We start from the raw sequence: 15,797 nt of genomic DNA on the forward strand, positions 1-15,797 counted from the left end.
GAGAGGGCCTGCTCACCACACACACATGTTCTGGTCCTGCCCAAAGCTGGTGGGTTTTTAGAGGTCTTTGTTTCACCACCATACTGACTATCCTGAATGTGAACCTAGAGCCATACCTGTTAGTAGCTGTATTTGGGGTGTAGGACCAACAGCTGAGGATGGAGGTGGGGTGGACGCATTCGCTCATTGCTGGCCTGGTGACGGATTTTGCTGAGTTGGAGGCAGGCGGCACCACCTAGCGTCGGAGCATGGCTGGGTGATTTGATGGAGTTCTTGAACATTGAGAAGGTCAAGTTTACGGTGAAGGGGTCGATCCATGGGTTCTATCATAGATGGCGGCCAGTCATATTGCACTTTAAGGATCTGGTCACTGTTACCTGTTGGTAGGGGGTATGGTTCTTTTGATTTTATATTGTTATTATATGTGTTACTGTGATTGTGATTGGTATAAAATGTTAAAAGTTTAATAAAAATAAATTTTTAAAAAGTTCTCTCTACATAGAAAGTGTCACTTTTTTGGTCGGCATATAATTTGTTTATGAAAGAAGGCTAATCGTTCTTGGAAAAGCTTTGTGTATTTAGTTGCAGAACACCACAAACAATTTCAAGTCTATCAAAAATAATCCATGAGCAATTTACCCCTCTCTAGAAGCAGTGTTTGTTCATTACATAGCAGTCTATGTACCAGCATATATATTTGCCATAAAGACCGTACCAGACTAGTTTAACTGGATGAATGGGGGAGGAGTCTGTATGAGTATCAGATAGATGGATCTCTCTCTGAAAGTGTGCTCTAGCTGATCTGGATCCTCATGGAAAGCAACAGAAAAGTAACCACTCCAGATTATCCTAATTACCCAGCTAAAGCAACTGAAAATGCTTCTGAAAAGAAGCAAAGGTGAATTCATAATTTATCATTTGACTTATATTCTTTGAATTACTGACATCAAAAAAATATGATGTGGAGATGCCGGTGTTGGACTGAGGTGAGCACAGTAAGAAGTCTTACAACACCAGGTTAAAGTCCAACAGGTTTGTTTCAAACACTAGCTTTCGGAGCACTGCTCCTTCCTCAGGTGAAAATTCACCTGAGGAAGGAGCAGTGCTCCGAAAGCTAGTGTTTGAAACAAACCTGTTGGACTTTAACCTGGTGTTGTAAGGCTTCTTACTGTGATCAAAAAAATAAACTATAATAGGAAGCAAAACAGTCAAACTAACAGAACATGGTATTATTCTAAACAAATTAAACCAGTGAAGGACTTAGTGAAGACTGTTTTGGGTGTCACAGACATTAAATGGTATGCTGCCATTATCGATTGTTGCTAAGTAAAAAATCAACAAAAATAATGAAACTCCATTAAACGACGAAGAGTTGTCCAGACTCGAAACGTTAGCTCCATTCTCTCCATGAATGCGGTCAGACTTGTTGAGATTGTCCAGCATTTTCTGTTTTAGCTCCAGATATAGGGGCTAGTTTAGCACAGGGATAAATTGCTGGCTTTAAAAGCAGACCAAGGCAGGCCAGCAGCACGGTTCAATTCCCATACCAGCCTCCCTGAACAGGCGCCGGAATGTGGCGACTAGGGGCTTTTCACAGTAACTTTATTTGAAGCCTACTTGTGACAATAAGCGATTTTCATTTCATTCAGATTCCAGCACCCACAAAAATTCACTTTTAATCTTCCTACCATAACTTCAGACATCGCCAGTACCTTGCACTTCCTAATCTAACTTACTTTTAAAATTCAGTTTCATATCATGATTAGTGACGAATCAACTAACGGAAAATGTGGAAGCCAGAAACTTACCAAATACTCTCTCTAAATATAGGTGGAATAAATGGAATCACTTGTAACGTAGATGGGAGTGTAAAATAATTTTTACTTTTAAAAAAATTACTTCTTCACAATTTTAAGCTTTTTCTTTTTTTTACCCATTTCTAAACGATTTGGTTACAAAAAAGTGAAGATATTTTAAAACTGTAAAATAAGGCAAAGCAATTTTGCTCTCAACCACAAGTGCAAATTCGGAGTACTGTTAAATCTACAGCAAGAAATTGTGGGGAAACTGGCAGAAACCTCTGCAGTAAATGTCCCTTCAAGTAGTGCAGTACAAGATGCCCTGCCAACATTTTGTTCAGATTAAACTAAAAGAAAGTTTATAGGGAAATGCTAAGCATCATAAACAAATACTTGAACTAATGTACTACATTAAAGGCAAACACACATAGTACTCCTCTAACCTAAATTGACTTTCATGTCACTACACAGTAACAAATTATCAAGTGAATCATTCCCATTTTCAGAATACCTATTTGTAGGAGAGATTATTAGCAGCTTACTGTCACCCACTCAGAGCCATAACGGCCATTCAGTCCGTTGAGTCCAAGTGTAGACTGCAACCTTGGTGCCAGATTTGACTGAGATGAGCTTCTAACCACATATCTGCTCCATCACTAGAATCACAAGTTCCGCCTCTGTAACATTGCCCATGTCTCAGATCATCTGCTGCTGAAACCCTCAATTTGTTACCTTTGACTTTGTTACCTCTAAGCTTGACTAGTACAGAGAATTCTTTCCTGGTCTCTCTCCATAAGACTGAAGTTATCCAAAACCCTGTTCTGCACGTCCTAACTTACAATATGGGTGTGATTCAACTAATTGGGAACAAAGTCCCATAGCAAGTTTAGCTGCATGTTTCCCAGCGCTCGCAGTGCGACTCGGGTTGTGTAAGGGACCTCAGCTGGAAATGCACATAGCCTCGTTTTGTACACTGGGGAGCTCTGCTCGCTGGAACTCCCCAGTGTAGCAGGAGATTGGTACGCCATTTAAAAGGGCAATGAAGCAAACCCTGATCCCCCTAACAGTATGGGAGGGTCCCCGGCCCCCCCCTCTCAACACCTAAACAGGGCATCCCCGGCCCAATCGCGCACGCACAAAAAATGGCAGCTTGACACCTTGGCAGTGCCAACCTGGCACCACAGCAGTGCCCATGCCAGCTGGAAATGCCACCTGGGAACCTTGGCAGTATCAGGCTGGCACTGCCAGCATGCTCAGATGGCACCAGCAGCACCAGTACACCAAACTGCCCAAAGGGCCTTCAGCTGGGGGCCTCCGATCCCCTGGGAGACCCCCACAAGTCCGGTTCCGTCTGTTCCCCGTTTGTGGAGACCAGTGCTGAATGGCACTCGCCAAGGTCTCTGAGGAGAAGATGATGAATCCCAAAGCCTCAGGTACATCGGGAATCTGCACAATAGAGTGAGACTAGCTGTTTCGCTCTAATATACAGTTTGCCAAAAAGTGATCTCGCCAGAATGGGCGGGATTTACATCGCAACATCTCACGAGATCGCATTGCATCTCATGAGGCGTTGATAGCTGGATAGATCCCGGAAACAGGGTCTCCCGGCTTTTATTGGTCACGCTGCGGCGAGCTGCTCTTTGGAAGCAGCGTGGTGATTGGATCGCGCCCCTTGTCCTATTCACCATCATCCTGTATTTGCATACCTACATAGACTTCCAGTTAAGCAATGCCTTGATTTAAAACTTCTAATTCTGGTTTTGAAATCTCTCCGTGGCCAGGACCTTTCGCATCTTTGTAAACTCCACCTCCCACAACTTTCCTAGATATTCATGTTTTACTTCTTTTGATTTTTCAGCAACCATTATTTTAATCTCTCCACCACTGCAAGCTTTACCGTCAACTGCAAAGGCCCTGAGCTCTGAAATTCTCTCCTTGAACTTCTACCTGTTTTTTCTCCTCCATAAAACCTACCTCTTTGGTTGTAATCTACCAGAATATCTCATTATGTGAAAGCTGACCCCACACCTGAAAATTATGTCAAAAGGCAGCAGGAAAACGAGGAGGCCAAGGATTTTTTGGGGATTCTCAAGGTGACAATGGAGAGGTGGGAACAAAAACCACTGGCAGAAATTTTCTGTATATTATTGGAGAATTAAGAGTGGAATGACCAAGGACAGTTGCACACGGCTGGACAATGAATAAGATATAGATAACGTTTCTATTATTTAAAGCCAGCATGGGTCAAATGGGGATACTGCTGCACAGTCACAGAGAATGTACTTTAGTATGGTCTTTCCAGTGATATTAGAGGGGTAGAAACCCAGATTGTAAGTTGATCATATGTCTGGAAAGTAAGAAAACGTGCCAGCACTTTGGAGAGGAAAGCAAGATTGGAGATGAGCAGTTGTTTGTACGGCGAGAGGTAGTATTTGAGGAAAAGAAGAATTTTTCATAAAGGAGATAATTAAGAGGAACAGCAGAGCTAGGGAAGTGGGGAGAGAGAGGACTTGCATTTTCGCAGAGTCAAACTAACTTTAGGGACCTTGAAATTTAGTGGACATGAACCAGTTGAGGAAGTCCCACCCCTATTCCAACCAGTCCTACTTTTGCAGGCATTGGGGAGGGGGTGGGGCATGAATCACACCGGTGGGAAACCTGAACACAGCAGGGCCATTAGAATTTACTGGTCAAACAAACCCCATTATCACGGTTCCAAGAACCTTAAATCGCAGTGTGGAAATCACAAATTCATGGAGTAGAGGTAAACGGATTTTATCCTTCAAATCATTTAAGCGTCATGAGGCTTGATTTTCGTGAAGTTGTGTAGAATCTGGGGACCTTTAAAAATGGTGGACAGGACCCAGATCTGAAATTCTGCCCCCAATCCAGCTCATGCCATTTTCACAGGCAGAACCATAGAATTCCAACAGTACAGAAAGAGATTTGGCCCATCAAGTCTGCATCGACCCTCTGAAAGAGCACGCTCCTAGGCCCAATACCCCACCCTATCCCCGTAACTCCACCTAACATGGACATTAAGGGTCAATTTAGCATGGCTAATCCAGCTAACCTGCACATCTTTGGACTGTGGGAGGGCACTGGAGCACCCGGAGGAAAACCCACGCATACACAGGGAGAAAGTGCAAACTCCACACAGTCACCCAAGGCCGGAATTGAACCCGGACTCTGGCACTGAGAGGCAGCAGCGCTAACCACTGTGCTACAATGGTAGGGGAAAGAGGAGGGCTGGGAAGTGTGCAGGCATGAATTGGCAGGGGCATTTAAACTCAGTGCACAGTACAAGCTGATCAGATTTTCACTCCACGGACAGCGTCAACCTACAGTGTACGTTTCCCGACTACATGTAGGAGACATAAATGCTTGTGTAGGGTGTGACGGATGTAGAGCAGTCAAGCTGTCAAGTTATTAAAATTCTTTCCCTTTAATTTTTGGAAATAAAGTACCTGCCTTTGCCTCAGAGTGGAAAAATAGTTCTAGATGTTTGTTTACATAAACCGGAGCTGCTGCCTCAGAAGCCTTGGTGAGTTCCTGCAGTGCATCTTGTAGTTGATACACACTGCTGCCACTGTTAATTGGTAGCCATGATGTGGAGATGCCGGCGTTGGACTGGGGTGAGCACAGTAAGAAGTCTTACACACAAGGACTTTGTTGGACTTTAACCTGGTGTTGTAAGACTTCTACTGTTAATTGGTGGCGGAGGGAGTGAATGTTTGTGGAAGGGATGACAATCAAGTGACTGCCTTGACCTGTATGGTGCCGAACTCATCCAAGCAAGTGGAGAGCATTCTGCCTCACTCCTGACTTGTATCTTGTAGATGATGGACTAGCTCTGGGGTTGTCAGGAGCTCGATTCCTAGTCACTAACCTGCCCTTGTAGCCACAAAACTCAGGTGGCTAGTCCAGATTAGTTTCTGGTCTACGCCAACCCCCATTGTGTTGGAGGTGGGTGGAGGGGCATGAGATGACATAGAGATAATGAGGGGCATGGGGGGGGGGGGCAGAGCAGCATGCGTTGGCATGCAAGGTATGAAGGGCAGTTGGAGAAAATGGGGAGCATGGTTTGGCATGAGTTACCATGGATAGGGCATAGGGAGTGCGTTAGGGGGTGAGGTGATGTGAAGGGTTAGGGCTAGAGGGCCTAATATTTAACAACACAACTGGAACAAAGTCCAAGATAATTGAGGCAGGCCTTCTAACCAGCCTGCCTTGTAACTCAGCAGCCCCTTTGGTCACCTCCGGATATTTGCCACTGAGGCAAATAGCTTGAGTCAGGAAATTTGCAGGCTCAGCAAATCTGATTTAAAGGACACCTTTACCCTTAATTTACGCACCATGGAAATGAGATGGGATAGTGTCAGGCTTGCTGCCCCCAAAGCAGATTGTAGACTGCCACAGGCAGGTGAGTGCCTAAGCAGGGTGGTTAGAAGGCTGGCCCCAGTTCTCTGGAGCATCAGCCCAGTTGTATATAGGGCTGTTGGGCTCTCTAACCCTCATAACCCCACCTATTCCCATACCACCTCATGTTTCCCATGCCCCCTCTACAGCCACTATTCATTATGGATAGACCTCAGGTGCCATGAAAAGAAATTAAACTTTTAATAGTCTAGTGCAGCTCTCACTTACACATACTTGATGTTAATACACTCATTTAAAACTTTAATATTCCCTCAAGTGTTTCATCTGTTCTTAAAATTAAATAAAGTTTTACCTTACCAGCCACATCAAAGATAGCGAATTGCTTAATCTGACAGCTTCAGCCTGTTTTTTCATGTGTAAAGGGCTAAGAATTTCAAAAATAAACTTCAGATCATGGCCTGGATTTTCATCTTAGAGTTGGATAACTGGAGTAGGGAAATTTTCCAGCTTGGTGTGCCCACCTCAGGAAAAGGTGCCTCGAAGTCACGAATTAGGATCCAGGGTGGTGGTGGTGGGTGGAGGGGGGCAGGTGAGAGAGGTGTACGGTATACCGCCTCCGGAAGTAGACCGGAGGAAACCACTGGGGCTAAGTGCCCAGCAGGCTGGTTAAAAGGCCAGTTCCACTTTGCCAGAGAGGAGATACAGAGCTTCCCAGTAGAGCTGGCTTCCACATTGCTGGAGGAGGTGCTGCGACAGGGGGACTGGAGAAGGGGGTAGTATCGGTGGTTTCCGAGGCTATTTTGGAGGAGGAGAAGGTGCTGCAAGAAGGGATCAAGGCAAAGTGGGAGGAAGAGTTGGGAGAGGGTTTGGAGGGGGGGGTTCTGGTGTGAGGTGCTCCGGAGGGTGAACGCCTCCATCTCGTGTGCGAGGTTGGGGCTGATACAGCTGAAGGTGGTGTATAGAGCGCACCTTACAAGGGCGAGGATGAGCCGGCTCTTTGAGGGGGTAGAAGACGTGTGTGAACGTTGCGGGGTTGCACGTTCATATGTTTTGGTCCTGTCCAAAGCTGGAGGATTACTGGAAGGAGGTGTTTTGGGGAGTCTCTCAAGTGCTTCACGTGAAACTGGACCCGGGCCCTCGGGAGGCCATATTCGGGGTGTCGAACCAGCTGGGATTGGAAATGGGCGCGGAGGCAGATGTTGTAGCTTTCGCCTCGTTGATCGCGAATCCTGTTAGGGTGAAGATCAACCTCTCCGCCCTGTGCCCTGGCGTGGCGGGGGGACCTACTGGAATTCTTAACGCTTGAAAAGGTCAAATTTGAGCTGAGGGGAAGGATGGAGGGATTCTAAAATTCATGGGCGTTATTCATTATGCACTTTCGAGAATTGGATCACATCGAACATTAGGGAGGTTGGGGGCTGGGAGGGTTGGGGGAGACGGACTGTATGTACTAATGGTGACTGTAGGTGATTCCTGATTCCTTTTTGTCATTTATTTATGTTAACATGCGGGCCAATGTCTGGGGTTTGGTGGGAGGATGGAATCATTGTTATTGATATGGGGATTGACATTACATTCATTACTGATTATTGTTTATTGTTGGGTGTAAATTTGGGAGAAAATGTGAAAAAGGAGAATAAATTTTTGAAATGTATTTATTTTTAATAAAAGGCCAGCTTCGTATGTCTTGGACTTTGTCCCAGTTGCGTTGTTAAATATTAGGCCCTACTGGCCCTCATCCCTCTTCACCTCGTCCCCACTCTCCATGCCCCATCCATGGCAACTCATGCCAACCCATGTTCTGCACCCACCCTCAATGCCCCTCATACCCTCCATGTCCAACACATTCCACTCCACCCACTCCCAAAGGATCATCATACCCTCCATGCCAATACATGACCCTCCGCCACCTCCAACATCCCCTTATAGTCCCAATGTTAACTTAATGCCAATGCATGTCCACTCCCCACTCATCTTCATGAGATTGAGTCTCTACTTAACGAAGAGCATGAGAGTAGGAAGGAGCAATATCAAAGGGAGAAATTTCAAGTTGGCTGTTAAACAATGAGGAATTAAAAAAGAAATGCTTGATTGAAGAGATAGCGCCTAAAGAAGACAGAGGAGAGGTAGAAGTGTGAAGTTTCCATCAGAGCCATGGTGCCCCTAGGGTTTGGTTGAGGCATGATGAGAAGTATCGCAAGGCAGGGAGGCTTCGATAAGGGAGGAGATGCAATCATTTATGAGCAAGGCTCTAAATTCTGAAGGGAAATGTGATGGAAAAGAAAATTGAGTAGAGTGTAAGACACTACTGATTCGCCAAGACAAAGTAAATCCCTTATATATCTTAAAGGTCAAAGCAGAAACATTGTTTATATCTTCTTAAAATTAGAATCTGCATAATAAAGTAACGCACAATACTTGCTAAAAACATGCTATGCATATGGCTCTAAAAGATAGCTTTACATAATTAACAGATTAAATGACCAATTGAACAGAGGTGTGTTTATGGAGTAGGATCTGTTTCAGCATAAAAGGTATGAAATTTGTCTGCAGAGTTTAATGATTTTGAAAGTGGTTGATATTGATGGTGAATATTAAAAATGCAACTGTTGTATAAATCTTGAAAAGTTATCTTCCTCGTGATGTAAATTAAATCAGTTTTGCTGAATCAAAATGGTAGCTTTCAGAATGTTTCATACCTAGAATGATGTTGTTTAAATTAATTTCTGTCCTCAGGTTATCAAGATTTTTGGGTGTGTACGGATTCCTAAACTAGAAACCTATTAGGAAATTCTCCAGTCCCACCCTAGTTTATCAGGTTCAAGGTAGTTTGCTGACAACATACTTTGCTAACAGGCAAACAGATCAGAACACAATTTAGAAGTGCATTAAGTCATATTTCACAGTTTGGATAAGAAACCTGAAATAGCAACACAGGTTGTGCAAAATAAACAACAATTTTGAAATTTAGCAGCATCAGAGAATTATACAAGGAATTGGATGGTTTTCAAGATACATAGAGTTGGGATGACTCAGGAGCCCTTTAAAAATGGCAGGCAGGGATTCCAGGATTCCCAATCTCATTCCTGAGCTGTCTGATTTTCGGGGCTGCCTTTAAAGGATGCGGGCTGGTTCCTGTGGCCACGCCTGACCCAGCTGGATCCATTGCAGAAATTGGTGTGCCCTACTGCTCTGCAGTTTTCATGGAGACGAGGCTAGGTTTTTAAAGAGTTGTGGTTCATGACCTCTCAGGAGTCACAAACCCCTTGTAAAAAGTGAGTTCCAGAGGTTCTCCTCATGCCCCAATGCCAAGGCAAAGTACGCCACATCCCCTCCCCCCCGCAAACCTGATAGCCCCTTCTGCCCCATATGCTTGGCTGAGAGTCCAAACATCTATTCTATTACTCTTGTTGAAAAAGTTGCACCCCAGAGAAAACATTGCTTGATTGACAGCTCTAGCTCTCTCTGTTTCACAATCTTGCTCTACACATGATTAAATGGGTTCAAGGATTTGTCGTTTGTGTTTTTGATTCTTTATAGGAACTGGATCATGGGCACTTTTAGTGCCTTGCAGTGAAATAATTTTTTTGTATAAAGATAGTGGAACGTGATGAATGAATTACTTTTTTATATACATCCTACTATCACTGTAGGGTTCATTGGTTCCATACAGTATACATTGGGTCAATTGGCATTTAAGTGTCATAGCTTAGCATAAGGGACATGAGGGGTAATGGGGGTGGGGGAATTCCATAGCGGGCGGTGGGGTTTGGAGAACTTTTGTGCTTTTATTTTAACCAAGACAAAGTCCCACAAGACTGAGGCATGCCTTTATGCAACACACCTCTGCAACGAGGTCACCCCTGTGACTGCCTCCGGATTTCCTCCTGGGTCAGCCGATCTGATTGTAGCCTGACCCCATCCCCCAGCAATGAAGATCCTGATGTGAATTCTCCGCCGGCGGGATTTTCCATTCTGCCGACAGTGCACTCCCGCCCACGGGTTCCCCGGCAGCATGGGGTGGTATACAATGGGTAATCCCATTGGCCAGCGGCGGAAACGGAGAATCCCACTGCCAACGGCGATGCACCACCCAGAAACATGTGGCTGGGGAGGCAAAGAATTCACCCCCTCTGTCTTTCTGGACACTTGTCTCCAAGGTGGGTCGACTCCCACTCCCCACCTCCAGGATGAAAATTCAGGTCATAGTTTATAGTCATTGTAATCCCAATTAGAGAAAAATGTTCTAATTTAGTTACAATTAAATTTGCCCGGCAAGGCCTGCACCATAATACAACGTCAACTGGTCCCCGGACTTCATGATGCAAATGAAGGCTCAATAGCCGATTCGCCGGGACCGCTCTCGGCAGCCCCCCGCTTCTAAGGTCGAGTAGCACTTAAACAACACTTGCACAGCTGGGGTTCAGGTGGCGGCCATGGAGTGAGCAGTTGCATATTTGGTAGCTCCAGTTCAAGGTGGATTTTTTTTGGTCGTTTCCCCATTCGCAGGTTGGAAGTTTGGATGGAAAAAGGTGTAGGAGTGCCAGGAGAAAGTGTGACTCCTCTGGTGTGGATGGTGGATGGATCCACAGATCAGGAATGGGTCGGGAAGAAGGGAGCTGGTGGAGCAGGAGAATCTTCATGCACCACAGGTCAGGACAGCGGAGGGCAAACGGCCTGTCCTGCCCGCCCACTGGTCAATGGAGCAGCTGGTGGACTTCTTAAATGAGAAGTTCAGCCAGCAGAGTAGGGAGGCCCAGAAGGACCTAGCCAAGGTGAAAGAGCCACTTAAAGCAGGGATTGATCGTGTGGAGCAGAGGCTGGAGTCCCAAGGCCACGTGATCCAAAAAGTGGAGGAGGCTGTGGGGGAGCACTAGGAGCAGCTCGCCTTGGTGGCAGCTGAGATGGGGGTGATGCGGGAGACCATAAAGAGGCTGAAGGAAAAGGTGGAGGATCTGAAGAACTCTTCCAGAAGACAAAACTTGCGGATCGTGAGAATGGGCGATGCATTGAAGGAGTGGAGGCCAGCATGTACGTGGCCAAGCTGTTGGAAAAGCTGATGGGGAAGGGGGCCTTTGACCAGCCCCTTGAGGTCGACAGAGCGCTGATGAGGAGGCCATAGGCAGGCGAGCCACTGAGGGAAATGGTGGTGCGGTTGCACCGCTTCTTGGACAAGGAAAAGATTCTGCAGTGGGTGAGACAGACGAGGAGTACACTTGGGAGGGGAACGAGTTGTGGGGGTACTAGAATCTGGGCACGGAACGGGCGAAGAAGGTCGGGTTTAACCGGGTCAAGTTTGCCCTCTTCAAAAAGGGATGAAGTCGGGGTGCTGTACCCAGCCCACCTCTGGGAGATGTTCCAGAATCGAGAGTACTATTTTGGTACGCCAGAGGAGGTGACGGAACGTTTGAGAGACAATGGACTGGCAGGAGAAGGAGGGCATTAAACTTTTGAGGAGGTGTGAGAAGATGTTTTCTTTTGGTGATTGTTGGGAGAGCTTTTTCTCCTTTGAAATGTTTTGTTGGACTTGGTGGTGGAGTGCTTGGAGAGCATCAAGGGCGAGTGCATCTTTTTCTGTGTCTATGTTTCTTGTGGGAGTGTGGATGGGGGGGTGGAATTGGGGGGGGCAGAAGAGGTTTGGAGGACTTGGGCAAGGTTGTCACGCTGGCTGGGTGGGCTAGTGGGGGGTGGTCAGGTGGTTGGCAGTTAACAGGAGCACAGTGGGGGGGTGGTCAGGGAAGGGGATGGGAGTTGCTGACAAAGGTGTGGTTGTGGTGCCGCAGTTCGAAAGGGAGCGATGATGATGGACATCCAAGGGCTGGCCCAAAAACGGATATGGTTGATCGGCAGGGGAGGGGGCCGGAGAGTCCACCAACCAAGCTGGTCATTTGGAATGTGAGGGGGCTGAATAGGCCAGTCAAACGGTCATGTGAGTCTGCGCACACGAGGAGTCTGAAGGCAGATGTGGCTTTTTTACAGGAGATGCATTTAAAGATAGGGGATCAGACAAGGTTGGGGAAAGGATGGGGAGGGCAGGTGTGGAACATAGTGGCAGATTCGGGAGGGGAGGTTCGTGATGGTGCGCATGAAGCTGGAGGGGATGCGGATGGTTTTGGTAAATGTTTATGCCCCAAACTGGGACAATGTGGAATTTATGAGTCGGGTGTTGGGGAGGGGGGTGGATTTTAACATAGTTATTGAGCCAAGTTTGGACCTGTCGAGGCCAAGGTTGGGGAAGGAGTCGGCGAAGGAACTGAAGGGGTTTATATAATGGATTGGCGGGTGTTTGCCCTCTGGATGTTTGGGAGGCCGAGGTGAAGGAGTTTTCGTATTTTTCCCATGTGCACCGGGTGTACTCCTGGGTTGACTTTTTTGTGGTGGACACGGCATTGTTGGCGGGGGTGGTCGACTCTGAGTATTCGGTGATTGTGGTTTCAGACCACGCGCCGCACTGGGTGGATTTGTGAGAAGATCGGGGTGGGAGGGACAGCGTCCACAGTTGAGGTTGGATGCAAAGTTGCTGGTGGATGAGGTGGTGTGCGAGCAGGTGAGAGCTGCCACCCAGAGGTATGTGGAGCTCAATGATACGGGAGAAGGTCACAGCCGCCACGCTGTGTGAGGCACTCAAGGCGGTGGTTGGGGGGAGGGTGGGGGTGAGAAAGTGTTTATTGCAATTATTTGGGGGCACAGGGAAAAGGCAGAACGAGATGCGATGGTAAGGTTTATGGGAGAGATCCTGAGGATGGACAGGAGGTATTCGGAGACTCCGGAGGCTGGGTTGTTGAGGGAGAGGCAGAGGCTTCAGATGGAGTTTGGGCTGGTGTCCACAGGGAAGGCGCTAGGGCAGTTGCGGAGGGCCAGGGGGGTAATGTAAGAATACGGGGAGAAGGTGAGCAGGATGCTGGCCCACCAACTTAGGAAACAGGAGGTGGCGAGGGAGATTCTCAGAGTAAAGGATGGAGCGGGAAGGGTGGTGCTGGGCCCGGTGGGGGTGAATAGGGTGTTTGAGGAGTTTCATTGCACGTTATATGAGCTGGAGCCCCTGGCCGGGGGGGGGGGGCGATGACGACGCAGTGGGGTCACGGCGATTCCTGGATGGGTTGGGGTTTCCCAGGGTGGACGAGTAGCTGGTGCAGGGATTGGGAGTCCCATTGGGTTGAGGGAGGTGATGGAGAGTATGGGGGTGATGCAGGTAGGGAAGGCTCCGGATGTGTTCCCAATGGTGTTTTATAAAAAGTTTGGGTCAGTGACATGCTGGAATTCCTGGTTGGAAAAGTTTAAGTTCACCTTGAGAGAGTCGGTTGATGGGTTCGTCTAGAGGTGGAAGCCGTTCATTGACCTCTTTAAGAGTGTTGGGGAGGGAGGGGGGGGCACAAAACGAGAACCGCGCCAGGTGCCAGACCGTTTGCGATGTCTATTTCCATACAATTAACGGGAGCCATCCCATATACAACGGCCTTCCTTGATGCAGCGGCCTCCCCAGCAAGTGATCACGCTGGTGCCTTTGGAAAAACGGGAACCTGGCAGGAGGGCTGCTGTGGAGACCCAGAGAGGTGAGTAGCCATCCCTGCTCACAGACAATGAGCCCGGAGACACTGGGCCTGCTGCCCCTGTATTCGGAGGGGGTCGGCTACCGGGAGGGTGCATCCCCAATTGGTGGGGGGGACTGCCATGGGGAGGTTGGGGGTATCGAGGCTGGGGAGGGGAATCAAGCAGGGTTCCTCCATTACAACCCCTGGATCATGTGACCTGTTCCGGAGGCAATCATAGCCCCTGCCTGGTTCAGTGACTCTAAGCGGTGAAACCTCAATGTTGACAAACATTGAGCACATCAAAGAGAGGTCAGTGTAGTGCAACCACACGGTTCAGTGATGGGGGGCTCCCTATTACAGGGATCGCTGGAGGGGGGTAATCCTATTACAGGGGTCACAGAGGGTGGGGGAAGGAACCTCCCTATTGCACGGGTCCCTGGGAGGGTTGGTGGGGGGAAACCAGGTGATCCGGGGGTGAAGGCCTGCTGTGTGGTGCGGGGGGGGGGGCCTTCTGCTCAAAACACTGAATTGCTTGCCAGTTTGCGCTCCCAGGGAGGATCATAAACCGGTTGCAATTCACCTCCCCTGGGAGAACGCAGTTCACCTCCCAATAGGAGAATACAGCCCAATGTGTTTGAGTCTAATATGACACCTCGGAACTGGGTCGAACTTGTATTACACTTGAAATGTTAATGGGATCGGAGGGGAGAGGGGCTCAATAATATGGTGCCCTGTAAAACCCAGCCCAATTTGTCACGATGACCTTCCATCACAACTGGGAAAAGTTACAAATGTAATAGCTTCTGAGACTGGGGTGATGGAAAAAGGGTCAGAAAGATCTGTGATAAGGTTGAAGATAGGAGGGTTAGAATTTAAAAAATAATGTTACATAATAGGAAGCAATTTAACTGTTTACTGAAATGTTATGATTGGGTTAAGTACTTTTGTTTCAGAGCACAAAAGTACTGCGGTTGCTGGAAATTTGAAATAAAGAGAAAATACTAAACAGGTGTGGCAGTATCATTCAATTAGGCACTTTGCAGCCTTCTGGACTCAATTTGTGTTGAGTTCAACAATTTCAGACAGCAATCTTTCCCCCATTTTTCTTTGAATGTTTTGCTTTTCTCTTATTTTTGCTTTTGCATAGCAGCACACCTGCTTAGGCACATCTTTTGTTTCTTTGCTTCTTTTATTTTTCCATCACCATTCCCTTTGACTCTTTAAGGCTGTCATTTAATATCTCCTGTCCTCCACCCTGTCACAGATCCTCCTTTTGTCCCTTTTCCCACCTACCCATTGCTCACAACCTACCACATTTTTATCTTTTCCCAGTTGTGATAAAATGTAATCAACCTAAAACATCGGGCTGGATTGTGTGGGATGCCATATTCTTCGCCCCAACACTGACTAAAAAGGTCAGGAGGGAATTTGTCCACCAAAAAGCCGAGGGCCCCACAGCCATTTTACGTTGGAAGCAGCATTAACTGCTTAAGGTTGAGACTTCGGCCTTCGAGAGCTGCCGGCCAATCCGATTACACCATTGTATGTGTGCACCTACACCACCTGGACTACGGTTCAAGAAGGCAGTTCACCATCACCTCTCAAGGGCACTTAGGGATGAACAATAAATACTGGCCTAGTCAGCAATGCCCACATCCAATCAAAGAAGAAAAAGATGGAATTCTTTGGCACAAACTGTATCAAATGTAAGTTTTCTAGATAAAAAATACTTACTATGAACTAAAAAACAGAAGTCCTTCCACATTAGTAATAATGTAAGTTTGGTGAATCCTTCAGCATCATACTCCACAACTCCTCTGGAAAGGAAAAGGAAAATTAGTACCATTGAATCAAAGCAATATAAAAGGTGCACAACAGGTTTACAAGGATAACATCAGGACCCTGAAGTTATACCACCAGGAAAGAATGAGGAAGACTGAGGCCTGACCTAATAAATGACTTTAAAATTGTGAAAGAATTTGACAGGTAGACTCAGGGGTCAGGATGTTTAGACCCTACTAAGAAGCCAGGAAGGAAGAGAGGCAGGCATGCTGATTTTCCTGCCCAATCTCTCCCTAGGGATGGG

At 47.1% G+C, this 15,797-nt stretch overlaps 1 protein-coding gene across 4 annotated transcripts in view; it reads right to left on the bottom strand.

Annotated features, from left to right (window-relative positions):
• The window catches only part of babam2 (BRISC and BRCA1 A complex member 2), a 374,337-nt gene that overhangs the window by 28,908 nt on the left and 329,632 nt on the right, over positions 1-15,797 (bottom strand). For all 4 annotated transcript variants that reach the window (XM_072500140.1, XM_072500137.1, XM_072500138.1 and 1 more), the window contains exon 10: positions 15,446-15,528. In XM_072500140.1, the coding sequence (XP_072356241.1) occupies positions 15,446-15,528 (83 nt within the window). The remainder of the gene's footprint in view (positions 1-15,445; positions 15,529-15,797) is intronic.

This window comes from Scyliorhinus torazame, chromosome 4 (assembly GCF_047496885.1).
Source record: "Scyliorhinus torazame isolate Kashiwa2021f chromosome 4, sScyTor2.1, whole genome shotgun sequence".
In the NCBI taxonomy this organism is placed as follows: Eukaryota; Metazoa; Chordata; class Chondrichthyes; order Carcharhiniformes; family Scyliorhinidae; genus Scyliorhinus; species Scyliorhinus torazame.